Source organism: Dinoponera quadriceps, unplaced genomic scaffold (genome assembly GCF_001313825.1).
Source record: "Dinoponera quadriceps isolate SergipeBrazil2010 unplaced genomic scaffold, ASM131382v1 scaffold278, whole genome shotgun sequence".
Lineage (NCBI taxonomy): Eukaryota > Metazoa > Arthropoda > Insecta > Hymenoptera > Formicidae > Dinoponera > Dinoponera quadriceps.
Genome location: NW_014554664.1, coordinates 845,766 through 858,483, shown reverse-complemented (window position 1 = coordinate 858,483; position 12,718 = coordinate 845,766). Strand labels below are relative to the sequence as shown.

Here is a 12,718-nt window from a genome sequence, read left to right as displayed (position 1 = left end):
TGTTCTAACAGTAACATTATTAACTAATTAACATATTATTATTTTGTAATTTCACTATCTTTTTGAATATAAACTACTCAGTCAGACATTCAGTTGTATCATACTTAGAAATAAAAAGTTATATAACAAATATGTAATAATAAACTGCTTGCAACAATTAAAAAATAAAAAATTCTTCAATTTTTCGGTCACTTTTAAGCGGTTATATCTTCGCAAAAAACGAACGGACAGAAAAAATGAAAAAAACATTTTAAAGCTTGAAACTTTTAGTTTTCAAATCAATTAGGAAAAATTCGCTACCACTTTTCTCGGGAAGTTATTCTTTAATGGAGAAATCAAAATAGAATTGTAAAATTTTCTCTCAAGTTCAAAACGGTGCACGAATATTAAAAAATTTTCTTTCAAGAAACCAATTGCACTGTCTTAAATTTTGTACATTCCGTTTCAATTTTCTTTTTTGTGAATTTTATACGATTTTTTTTACCAAATTATTAGCTGTTAAAGTAAAAATTGCACTATTGCACTATTAAACGATCCTAACTCGGGAACATGTCATCGCACAACATTCATCATAGGATTATTGAAAAGCTAAAAACCTCCTCTATAAGATGCTCCCACTGAATTTTTGCTTTGAAATCTTTTTTATGTTGCAAAATTGAACAAAGTATGTATTTTTCTGTGTGTACATTATGACTATACTGAAAGAAAGATTTGATAACAATTACCAAACATTTAGTTAAATAGATTCAACTAAATGATTTTGTTACAATAACTAAATCATTTAGTTGAAATTATTTAACTAAATATCTGGTAATTATTATCAAACCCTTCTTTCAGTATATATGTAATTATATTCGGCTAATCTGTCATATTGTATAGCTTCATCATATTGCATGTATCATACTATATTATATCATACTATATTATATCATACCATATTATATCATCACACTATATCATGTAATAATGCAACACATTGCATCTAGACACGATAAGAAAAATTAAAAAGTCTATTGAATTTTGGCCTAGTAGAGTTACTCAATTAAAGCTTAACTATTATATTTACCTATTTCACACAAAAACTATTAATTCAAACAGCCGAATAACGATCCACGAATATCATTCTCTAACTGGCAATGCTTTAAATCGAAGATCGTAAATTGCAGCAATTGCCATATATCATTTGGCATTTAATATGGCAATATCATTTAATATCACTATCAATTAAATCAACTATCAATTAAAAGATGCGTCCAGCTCCAAATTCCGATCCACAATCTCGATCTTCTCTACAAGACAGATCGATCATATTCCAATTTTCAACTCGTGCCATTCGTTCTTCGGATCGTTTTTCCGATAGGAATTCCCGGCCAATCTTTGATCTACGCGATCAGGAAGCAACCTCGATCTACGAAATGTAGCCCGATACCTATATCATAATTCGCGATTATGCCTCGTATCGCGTGATTACCTGCAGTTTCAGCGAAGCGTGTAATCTCGTCGATTTTCACAATGTGAGCAATGCATAATGCTAATATAGATGACACGCAAAAATAACGAAAAATCGTCTCTGGACGACAATCACTGTTGCCCGATATCCCGGACATATCTAAGAAACTCTTGAGAAAATTATCACGCGAGATATCGTATCACTCAAGAAGATCGGGCGATAACGCGAATTACGAATTAATGATACACGTGCTACTCGTGCTACAGTTACGGTTACGTAGCGAAAATATTCAGTAATCAATCTAATCTGCCAATATCGTGAATAAGATACGTCGACGAATAACAACAACGATGCCGTATAACAACAGTGAAACGACGCGAATCGGAGTCCAGATAAGGATAAATCAATTTCGCTATCGTTTTTCAATAGAAATCACGACTTCCCATGACAAAATCCAAGTTCCTCGAAAAAAAAAGATAACCGTTTTGACCGCGAAAATCAGCTGATCGTCGATGTGACATCTCCCTTTCTGCAAATGTACTTTGTAGATTATTGGAGCGAAATTTCACTTGAAATGTAAAGTCATACGAATCCGCTCGTAAAGAATGAAATTCTCTAAATATTCCGAATCAGCATGTGAATATTTTCATACACAGAAAAAAGTGCTAGATTCAAATATAAATTATTATTCCAATACTCCATAGAAAGTTTTTATTTAGATCAAACAATATTTACTTAATCCAGATAAAATACTTCCCAAGCAAATTATCTAAGTAAAATATTTATTTGTTATAAGTGAAATTTAATCCAAGTAAAAATGTGCTAAGGAATAATGGAATAATTATTTATTTGAATATAACACTTTTTTCTGTGCACAAAATTGAAAAGTGAAGTTAATATACAGAGTGGCTTAAAAATCGATTTAAAAAATTTACAATTTCTTTTTACAATACAAGTAATACATGCTTAAAATTTGTTCCAACGTTACGAATTAAAAAAATGTACTTTTCTTAAAGATTATATATATTCCAAATATTTTTTGCAGATTATATTCTTAGAATGAAAAAGATTTATAAGAGAAAATTCGAAAATGACAACCGAGTTTTGTGCCACCCTGTATTTTATTGTCACAAATTTCTTTAGTCGTTTGAAATATCTATTTGTACGGATTAAAAATCCAGTCTGAGTGAAACATTCACTCTCAATATTTTCACGATAGCTTCGCGTGAGTTTTCGCTTTAAGCGAGAATCGTTTTGAGTGCGATTTCGTTGCACGAAATTTACCACCGACAGTAATAACACAATGTATCTCTTGCAGGCTTGAAGTGGTTTGTGATCGGATTGTTGATAGCCGGATCGATATTCTTGATTTTGACGCTGTACTTCGCGGTCGACGCCTGTTACAACGTCCTCGCGCAAAAAGACTCCAGCTTCTATAAGGCGAACGTCATCGTAATCTTGTCGGTGTATCCGGTCGCGAGCATGTGCAGTCTCGCGTCAATCGCAATACCAAGGTGAAATAAAAAGAAAAATCGAACATGAAAAAGCTTATTACGGCTTATTATTTTCTTACTTATAAAAAAACTTACACGATGATAACGAAACGAGGAGAAAAATCAGCATCGGCGGAACGTGAAAAGAAAATATGCGTGAATCATCATGTTCAGAAAAATCGACGTGTTCCTGTTTGATGAATCAACATTTCTGCAAAAAAAAGAAGAAGAGAGATGATACCTTACTCTCTTTTCAAACCGGGAGGGGGGATGGGGGAACACACGAAAACGCTAATCATTGTTTGCGTCTCTTTTCGCCAGAATAAGGCATTTATCAATCTTCACATTTCGGTAGATACACAACATTACTTATCTGTTTGTCGAGTTATTATACTTGCAATGTCACTAGTCCCCTGATACCGTCTGCGTTCGCAAGAATAGAATATTTACCTTGTTGATTGTCACTTTTCGAAATGAAGTCTTAATTGCTCTTCCGGTACTTCAAATATTACCACAACGGCTCGCCCGAGTATTATCGATTGCGCGAAAAATTACGCAGGAGGGTGATATAGACGGAGAAATCTTGAATGGAACGTTTTAAAATAACGAGAATAACGATAACAGATAAAATTCCGTTGCTTTCTTATTATGTTGCCGTCATTTTCATTATGCTCGTTAAAGAACGTTTGAAAGGACATCGACGCGACTCTAAAAAAAGGGCTCGTTCGTCTTTCGACAGGGGTCAGTTACTATCGGAAGCGGTAACCCAAATTTATCTAACGATATCCCTCTATCGACTCTATCTCCTGCTGCTCGACGTCGGCCGTAGGAAGATAACCGAGACGCCGTCGCTGATACTGCGAGTCGGCCCATGTTGCTGCTGGCCCTGTCTGCCCTTCCCGAGCCTCGAGATGACCGACGCCAATTTGTCTTGGATAGGAATTTTGGCCCTGCAACTTCCTATCGTCCAGGTAAAGAATCTCTCCCCTCCGTCCCCTGCTTGCCCTCGTCGTCCCTTCACGCTTCGATTATCGCCGCTCTCAAGCGGAATAATTGCCTATCGGTCTGATTAGAACTGACGGGAACCATCATCGCCGGCCACTTGGCGCGATACGCGAAATGCAATTTGCAATGAAGATCGATCGTATCGGGTCCCCTGAAAGATACGTGTCGATTCTAGCGATTTTGCTTCATCGCGCTCAATGGACATAAATTATTCATCAGTCGCTAGTGAAATTATTAATTATCTGAAATACGATATTATATTATATATTACTCGAATTATTAATTGACGTTATTATCTTCGCTAATAGCAGTCTGGCAATAATCGTAGAAAATGCCTCATTCAGCTGTCAAGAGTAATCAAAAATTTAAACAGAATTTTTTTTTCTTCGATCTCGATTTAGTATAATAATATTAGAAATTTTACGGCTTCTTCTTAGCATAATTAATTCCGTAATGTATATTATTTCATCGCAACTGGGTAAATTGATGCACACAGTGTAATAATGTAGCATGCGAACGGTCTTCGGCAGTTGAAACGAAAGCAACGTATCTGTGACATAAAGCGGAGCGCCCACTTAACTCGAGCATCTTAAAATCTCCCTTTCTCAAGATGCTTATTTTTCTTTCAAGTAGCTCATGCGAGTTCACCCTACTTTACGAGGGGCGTACAAATTTTCCGTTGCTCTAAGCACCTCGAAACAAAAAAAAAGCGAAACGTACAGCTTTTCACTATTTATCTTTCCGGAAGGAGTAAATATCTGAGATTACACCGTATCAAATCATAAATATTTGTTGGCCCTCTGTGGAATTTGAAAACGAGAATCGACAAAAATTCAACGAAAATATAACGAAGGCCGATGAAAATCGGTAGCATGACGTGTAAAAATCGCGAGATATCAGACGCGTTAATTGAAACTTAAGAGCGAGAGGTTAAGATTCACGATGCTAAAAAGACAGAGGCGGATTTTCACATTGTTTAAGCGATATTAAAACGGAACGAAAGAACGGAATAAGATTTTCGACACCGAGAGTCCAAGTCTGAGAGAATATTCGCACTTTCAGAGCACCCTTTACTTCGTAAATCTTTTCATGGCGGCGGAAGACCCGATGATCGCCAACGAATACAGTGTGTACCTCCAACCGTTTATGGTGACCAGCATACTTTTTGGAATATACAGTCTCACCATCATCACGAAGAGCCTGCACGCAGTAGCTCCAGGTAATGAGCGCGCATACTTATTTATTCGAAGGTTCGCCCGTCGTCATACATTTTTCATCGAGGGATTCATCTGCATCGCGCGGCCATTTTTCACTAACCGCCTGACCGCGTCGGCCAATTAATCATCGCACGCAAAACAAAGAGGGAGAGAGAGAGAGAGAAGGAGAGAGAGAGAGAGAGAGAGAGCACGTTTTGTATCAGTCCGTAATACGAGTGTATACTCAAGATACCGAGAGTTAATGGCGGGAAAATCATTAAAATATTAGTAAACTCATTGAGATATCTCACTTATCAATACAAATATCGTTCTATATTCAACTAGACGCGCAACGTCACCGCTGCGGATAATTAGTGCTGATACGTTAAGGACTCACTTTAACACTGCGAGGAAATCCGTCCGAGAAAGCTGTGGACGGATTTACGGGTTTACGAGATACGAGATCGTGCGATATAGATACGAAATGTGTTCGAAAGATGTCTTTTCCAAGGAAATTTCTCTTCAAAGAGGAAGGAAGAAAGCTTTTCTTCCAAACCACAGTTAAAAGCGCACAATTTTTGACGTCGAATATTTCGATCACAGTTACGACTCCCTTCAATGGCGTGAAACTATATAATTTTTATTTGAACTTAATTTAATACTAGTATTTTTATTTTGTTCAAAATATTGATCTTTTTAATAATGTAGTAGTAAACTTGTTATTTTGCTCAAAATATTGATAGTGTTTTTAACAATACAATTTTTATTTTATTTAAAATATTTAACGATTCTTCGAATAACGCAATTCGTTTTTTATCTAAAATGTTTTAATATTTTTCTAATATATAATTTTTATTTGACTGAAAATATCGATGGTTTTTACGCGAAGTAAAATCGAATCTGATATATCGAGTTCGAGAAGACTGACTCTTTTCACAATGCAACGCGATTTCGCTCTTGTTCGGGAACATTTGTCAAACGTGTCCGTATACATTGACCCGGCGGACAATAGCAATTCTAGTAAACCATCGAATGCACATCAGAATGAGAAACGGTTTTTCAAGACAATGGCAAGAGCCGGGACGTCTATTTTCTTTCGTCACATGCGCATACACTCGCCCGTGCGCGCAAACACTCTATCGCGTTAATAAAAATAAAGGTTTCTAACCAACGACAACGTTCGTTTCCGCAGAAGCCAAGTTACATCTCAAGACATTGGTGTCGCAGTTGGTGTTGCTGTTCTCTAGGTTGCAGGCGGGTATCATCATAAAAGGTCTACCCTCTACAGGCCTGTTTCCGTGCAACCCGCCTATCACTCCAGAAGTCTACGCCAATGGTAATGGCATATTGCCAATTATTGCTCACTGTTGTACTTTAGCCAAAGTTATCGTCTACTTTTACGAAAGATGCGTTCTAAAGATACTAAGTCAAGATTCGAAGGCTTTAGACTCCACTGTGCGCATGTTGAAATATTAACGATATAAGAGATTTAAGATATTAGAATGAGGAGAATATCAGATCGAATCGAGAGCAAAGAATATATCTTTGCAATTATGTCGCAATATGTATATGTCGCAATTAGATTTTTTCTTTTGGCACAGACGCTCGATATCATAAACCACCGAATTATTATTGAGTAAACTATTAAATTAAAATAGAATAAAACGAATAAAAATGATTAGCTATTACTTTATATGAATTCAATTAAGATAGAATAGACAAATATGTGATTAACTGCCGAATTACTCAAATTTTATTCAAATTAAATCAAACGGAAAATTGGTTAACCGCTAGACTATCTCGTTTGAATTAAATTAAAACAGAATGAAAAAATTATGATAACTACCGAACTTCATTTGAATCAAATTAAAGCACAATAAGAAAGACGGACCGAATTACTTCGTTTAAATTAAATTGAATAAGATGGAAAAATGATCAACAGTCGTTGTCATTACTTCATCTAAATTAAGTTAGAGCAGAATAAAAAAACTGAGTGTGGCCGCCCTCTGCCTCGTTATTATTCATGCGCGATACGCGAAACATAATAAACATAATTCCGTATTCATGGCTGAATAGATCGTAGTTCTATTTTATGGAAATCATGAACAGCCTCTCGATACTGTGGCAGGCGAGAGACGAGCGATTAATGAATTATTTAACGTCCTTATTAAGCCACGGGGGATACGTGGATTACGTTACTTGTATACCGTCGACCGCGTTTAACGCTATTATGTCGCGTTCAGGTGCAAAGGTCCAATAAGAGGAAAAGGGGGAAAAAGGGGGGAAAAGGAGAGCGATTGCGCGAACGATTTCACGGTTGGATGGTCTCTCTCCTCGGGGACGATAAGATCGCTCATCCTTGAATTCAGAATGCATCGCCGCTTTTCACCCCAGATCGCTCTGGGGGACCGCGCTCGCGAGCCTTCGACCCACGATACCGACCAAAATGTAACAAAGAAACTCGTTTCACAGAAGAAAGACATCACGCAGCATCCGCGACGGCTGTATAAGAATTCACCCGTTACGTTACGTGCCGTGAATTAATTTCCGCCGTCGCGGCTTCGCAGAGGCTACGTTATGTACTGTGCGTTATAAGTTTTGTGGAGGAAAGACCGCGATACATTTCTCCTCGATGTGGCTCGAAATAGAAAAAGATTGTCTGAATTGTCAGACGATCTTCGCTCATTCCGAGACTCATCAAATGGAAAAGTATCGCGACTGTCTTGTCGTCGACTGCATAATGTCTGCATAACCAGTCACAGAAAGATTGCAATACTTTTCTTTTTATAAATTTCGGGACGCATCTTGTGTACAATAAGAGAATTCGTCCTTTAATAATTTTCAGAAGACATATTTTCCTATTGGATACGAAGTGCGTCGCGAAATTCATGGAAAAAAGTGTTGCAACTTTTGTTATATCGAATGTACATCACCGTACGCTATTACATGAGTAGAATTGCTGAACAGCGTCGTAATTGGAATAAATCTTGATTCAATAGTAATATCGTTGAAACTAATATTCAAGTTATTCAAACAACGTGTGATGTATTAGTTTCAATAATATTGCTATTGAATCAATATTGCTAAAAAATTGAAAAATCACTCCCATTATGACGCTATTAATCAATTCTGATATAATAATATTTTTTCGTACCTGTCTACTAATCATTTAACCATATAATCTCTTCTAATCTCTCCTATAAACCTCTGAAAAAATTCGAGCTATCTTTCTCGGAAGCACGCGTTCGCCGATATGAGCCACGTTAATCCACTTTGACACGCGAATATCGATGAATATACTAATAGCTGAAAATCGAAATGTAATTTTTATCAATATTGTAATTTTAATGCAACGAACGTGAAAAGTAATCTTTTCTTCAATGAGATATGTCCGAATTAATCCTCCACTCGATCCCTTTTATTATTATAATTTAATAATTTTATTAAAATTATATTAAAAGGATATAATTATATTACGAAATAACATCAATTAAAGATCTCAAAGGTCAATAACAGCCTATACTTATGTTATTATTATCGCGTAAAATGTAAATTATACTTAATATTAGCTGACTGAATGAATTAACGATCGAACGTTTCGGAAATCTTATCGGAAGATAAGGTCAAAAATGTTTGGTCATTTAACGTTTACGGTCTTTAATTATTTTCAACGTGTATCTCCAGCAAATCCGAATTAAGAGAATTCACGGGAGATAAAAGTGTATTATCTTTTTTTATAATAACAATATTGTTAAATTTTATTTTTTATTAAAACAAACATGAGCACGATATTCACTCATATTGGACACAGGAATAATGGAATAAAACTAATGTCTAGCCACACTCTATATATATATATATATATATATATATATTGATATTTTAAATATAACTCATATTTCGCATAATAATAATCACGGACGGGTCGTGTTTGATCCTTAAACTCCAATTAGATTATAGATTTCAAGAGCCTTGTTATCTTGTTATCTTAATATTTTATAATCTTTTGATCGAAGTTATATAACCTTTATGTATTTTGGATTTCAGTGACTCTCAACACAATAATGCTAATCGAAATGCTGTTCCTTTGTCTTGCTGCCCGGTACCTATATCACGTCGATCTCGAGAAGAATCAGAAGCCGGATACGTCGGATCGGTTCAGGACGAATCAGACGGATCTCTACGTAATCGACGTAAACAGCAAGCAACTTCCAGCGGTAGATACCGCGTGAAACTCGAATTAACGACAGAATGTCGTGCATGCTGTTTTTTTGCTCTCATCAGCGGGAAATCCGTCCTTGCCACGTTCTGCGTCAGGCACGCAATTCTTCTAACTGCGAATTGCGATCGGCTTATTATAAATCGATAAAATATACGCGAAGCAGACGCGTGCAGGTCGCGCGTAGTCCTAGAGTGTTTATTTTTTTACGAAAAGCTTCGTAACACGTAATCTCCATTTTATAGAAACATAGTGACAAAGAGAGAAAAAGCAGCGAAATCGATGAAACTTCGTACGACAAGCAAAATTCGTACGAATGAACATTCAGTCGGTTGAACAAATTAATATTATATATTAACCCTTTTAGTGCCGGGAGCCGATATATCGGCTCCTGCTACACCGGCGAGAAGTGCCAGAGCCGATATATCGGCCCGCACCTTGTAGCGCTTTACTATTCGCATTGCGAGAGATCTCTATCAAAATAAATTTAAAATACGTTATAAATAGTCTAATTTCATTACGAGAGAATTAAAATAAATAATTTTTAAATATTGCTTTTCGTTTGGTTTTTATGAGCCTTTTACCAAATCCTAGTAAAATCGGCCGGTTATCTTCGCATAAGCACCTCTTTTTCGCCCGGCACTAAAAGGGTTAATATCATATATTAATGTAATGTATTAATCAATTGAATCAACTGATAATTTATCGCAGCAATTCTATTATTAATATTAAATATCAATTTGTTAAATTAATATTATATATTAATATTATTATATATATATATTTTTTTTTAATATAATATATTAATATATGTAGGATTAATTTATAGTAAATTAATATTAAATATTTTAATATTATTATATAATTGTTACGCTCTAAATTACCAACTGATTCAATTGACTAATTGCAATTTGATCTGCGATTGTACAACATAACGTACATAAGAAATAATTTTGGAATATTACTGCTTTTATCTAAAAGGAATCTACTTTGAAAATTTGACTTAAATCGGAGCATATACGTTTTCGGAAGTTTTGCTCAACGCGTAATTTGTTCAATGGACGTAATATTTGTCCAATCGAAGGTGGTCGCTGATCTAGCCACTTTTTTCTCAATGAATGATTTTAAGAGACGATAACTGACATGAATTTGAAAGGAGCACGCGTACACGAATTTCGCTATCGATCAATTTGAACTACAACGCACCTTTCTGTCTCGGCAAACAGATTCCAAAGGACAACAACTACGTTGCCGATCGAGCGGTGTGTAAACGAAGTTACAGAGCGCCACGATCGATCGAAAGTGCAAGACACGTCTTCTGGTCTCGGAAAACAAATTCGACGGGACGATAACGCCACGTTGCTGTTCGAGGAGCGTGAAAATAAAGTTACAGAGCTCCACGATCGATCAAAAATGCGAGACGCGTCTTCCAGTGTCGGAAAGCATATTGCAAAGGATGATAACATTGCGTTTCCGATCGAGAAGTGTGAAAACGAAGTTACAGAGGCCGTAAGGTGGGCCCCAGTTTTCAAAGCCTGATATTCAATCGCACGCTCGCGCGAGATTAACGAGGCACGAGCGATGGCCACGACGAAGACGAATCCCATGGCCGTTTACACGCTTTATCCGTCGTGTCATCGCGTTCTCCGCGTCGCGAAGAGGAACGTTAATATTCCGATAACGCGCGCCCGTGCGGGATATACACCATATATCGAGTGTCTCCGGTCTCGACGAGAGAGAGAGAGAGAGAGAGAGATGAACGTGCTGGAGATAAGGGCTTACACGAGGACCGTTCCTATGGCTTATTATTCTTTCCCGTGGACCCTTCGCCTCGCCTCGTTCTGCTCGCATCGCGTGCGACATTTTACAACGCGGGGTAACCTTACCCTAAAAGCGAAAACGTGAAAAGTTTCACATGGAAAGTCTCAGATTTCCATAGTCAGAAAAATTTCATCATTGCCAAAATCATCGAGTCCACGTGAAACTTTTCATTTTTCACATTCCTATTCTTAGGGAAATGTTCGAGGAGAAGCGCTAAAACTGACACAGATCTTGTGGCAATTTCTATATCCTCTGTTATTGAACCGCGCAAAAAAAATTCAGATTAGCTGTTCTGTAAACGGACATATCTAAACTTTGCAGTGAAATATCATTTCACAGAATAGAATTAAAACTATCAGTGACTGTGGTCAGGTTTCCTCTGTTTTTTGGTTTATTTGTTTAAGATAGTCGGAAGTAAAAAGTCAAGAAATCCCTTTCCATATAATGAAAGAGCAATATACACCGTAAAATTAATAAAAATTTTTTTAATATGGAGGATTAAAGATAGTTTATGTAAAGATATATATAATTTTAGTACTTTGATTTTATTTTATTGATAATTCTTTATAAGTGTTATAGGTATGTTTGTTTCGGAGTCTAGCTTCTAGAAGTGTTAATTCTCAAATATCTCAAAAAATAATTATGTGCAAGAGAATATATAATAATTTTCGTAATATTATTATATAGTTCGGTGGAGAAGTGTTGCCGGTTTGCATCCATAACATTTCTATGCGCATAAATTTTGATTTTACATCTTTAAATAGGGCTTTTTAGAGCCCAAAAGCAAAATAGTATGCCGGTTTTAGTGCTTTTCCTCTACATAATCGTTATTCTTACAGCGAACTCGTGTATGCTGGATTTAGAACGAACTTCCTATATGTTTCGGCAAAAGTTTGTTTTTCATTTCACGCGGATCACATGTGATTTTACGAGCGAAAGAGTAAGGGAAAAAAGACAACGGTTCAGTATCGACTACGTATTTGTAATTAGTATTAATAATTAATTGTACTTATATACAAAGAGTTCACTGCTGAAGTGAACCGAATATTCCAAAGCTAATTTCATGAAAAGAATTGTCTGAGTGAATTCCACTTGAATGATTCTTCCAGCAATCCTTTAGTATGTGTTACCGTGCGAAAGTATATTGTGATTTTAAGTATTATTATTTTTAGTCTAGAGTTGAGACCGCAAGCACTTATACAGATACGAAGAAATAAAGTAAAAAGAATAAGATAAGACAGACGTACATTCTGTATGAAAAAACGGACATATTTAGCGGAGAAAATACCTACGAGAATAACTACGGAGACAGCGGGCATCGACATCGAATGAAACACGATTGAAACTACGTGTGTCACAAGGAACAAGGAAATGTAAGTTTTGGTTTTAGCTTACTTGAGCGGTGAACCTCTCGTATGTGAGAAATAAATATGGTACACACGTGAAAGAACGGAAATGCAATTGGAACAATCTTACTCAGAATTTCGCCATAATAACGAACTATGTTAACCCTTGGTATGCGACCGTAGTATTA

At 36.2% G+C, this 12,718-nt stretch overlaps 1 protein-coding gene across 1 annotated transcript in view; it reads left to right on the top strand.

Annotated features, from left to right (window-relative positions):
* LOC106740620 overlaps positions 1–12,420 on the top strand; it is a 17,019-nt gene extending 4,599 nt beyond the window's left edge. The window contains exons 2-7 of the mRNA XM_014611837.1: positions 2,769–2,964; positions 3,683–3,914; positions 5,011–5,167; positions 6,337–6,480; positions 9,192–9,361; positions 10,590–12,420. Coding sequence (XP_014467323.1) covers positions 2,769–2,964; positions 3,683–3,914; positions 5,011–5,167; positions 6,337–6,480; positions 9,192–9,361; positions 10,590–10,715 — 1,025 coding nt within the window. The 3' untranslated portion in view covers positions 10,716–12,420. The remainder of the gene's footprint in view (positions 1–2,768; positions 2,965–3,682; positions 3,915–5,010; positions 5,168–6,336; positions 6,481–9,191; positions 9,362–10,589) is intronic.
* The last annotated feature ends 298 nt before the right edge of the window (positions 12,421–12,718 follow it).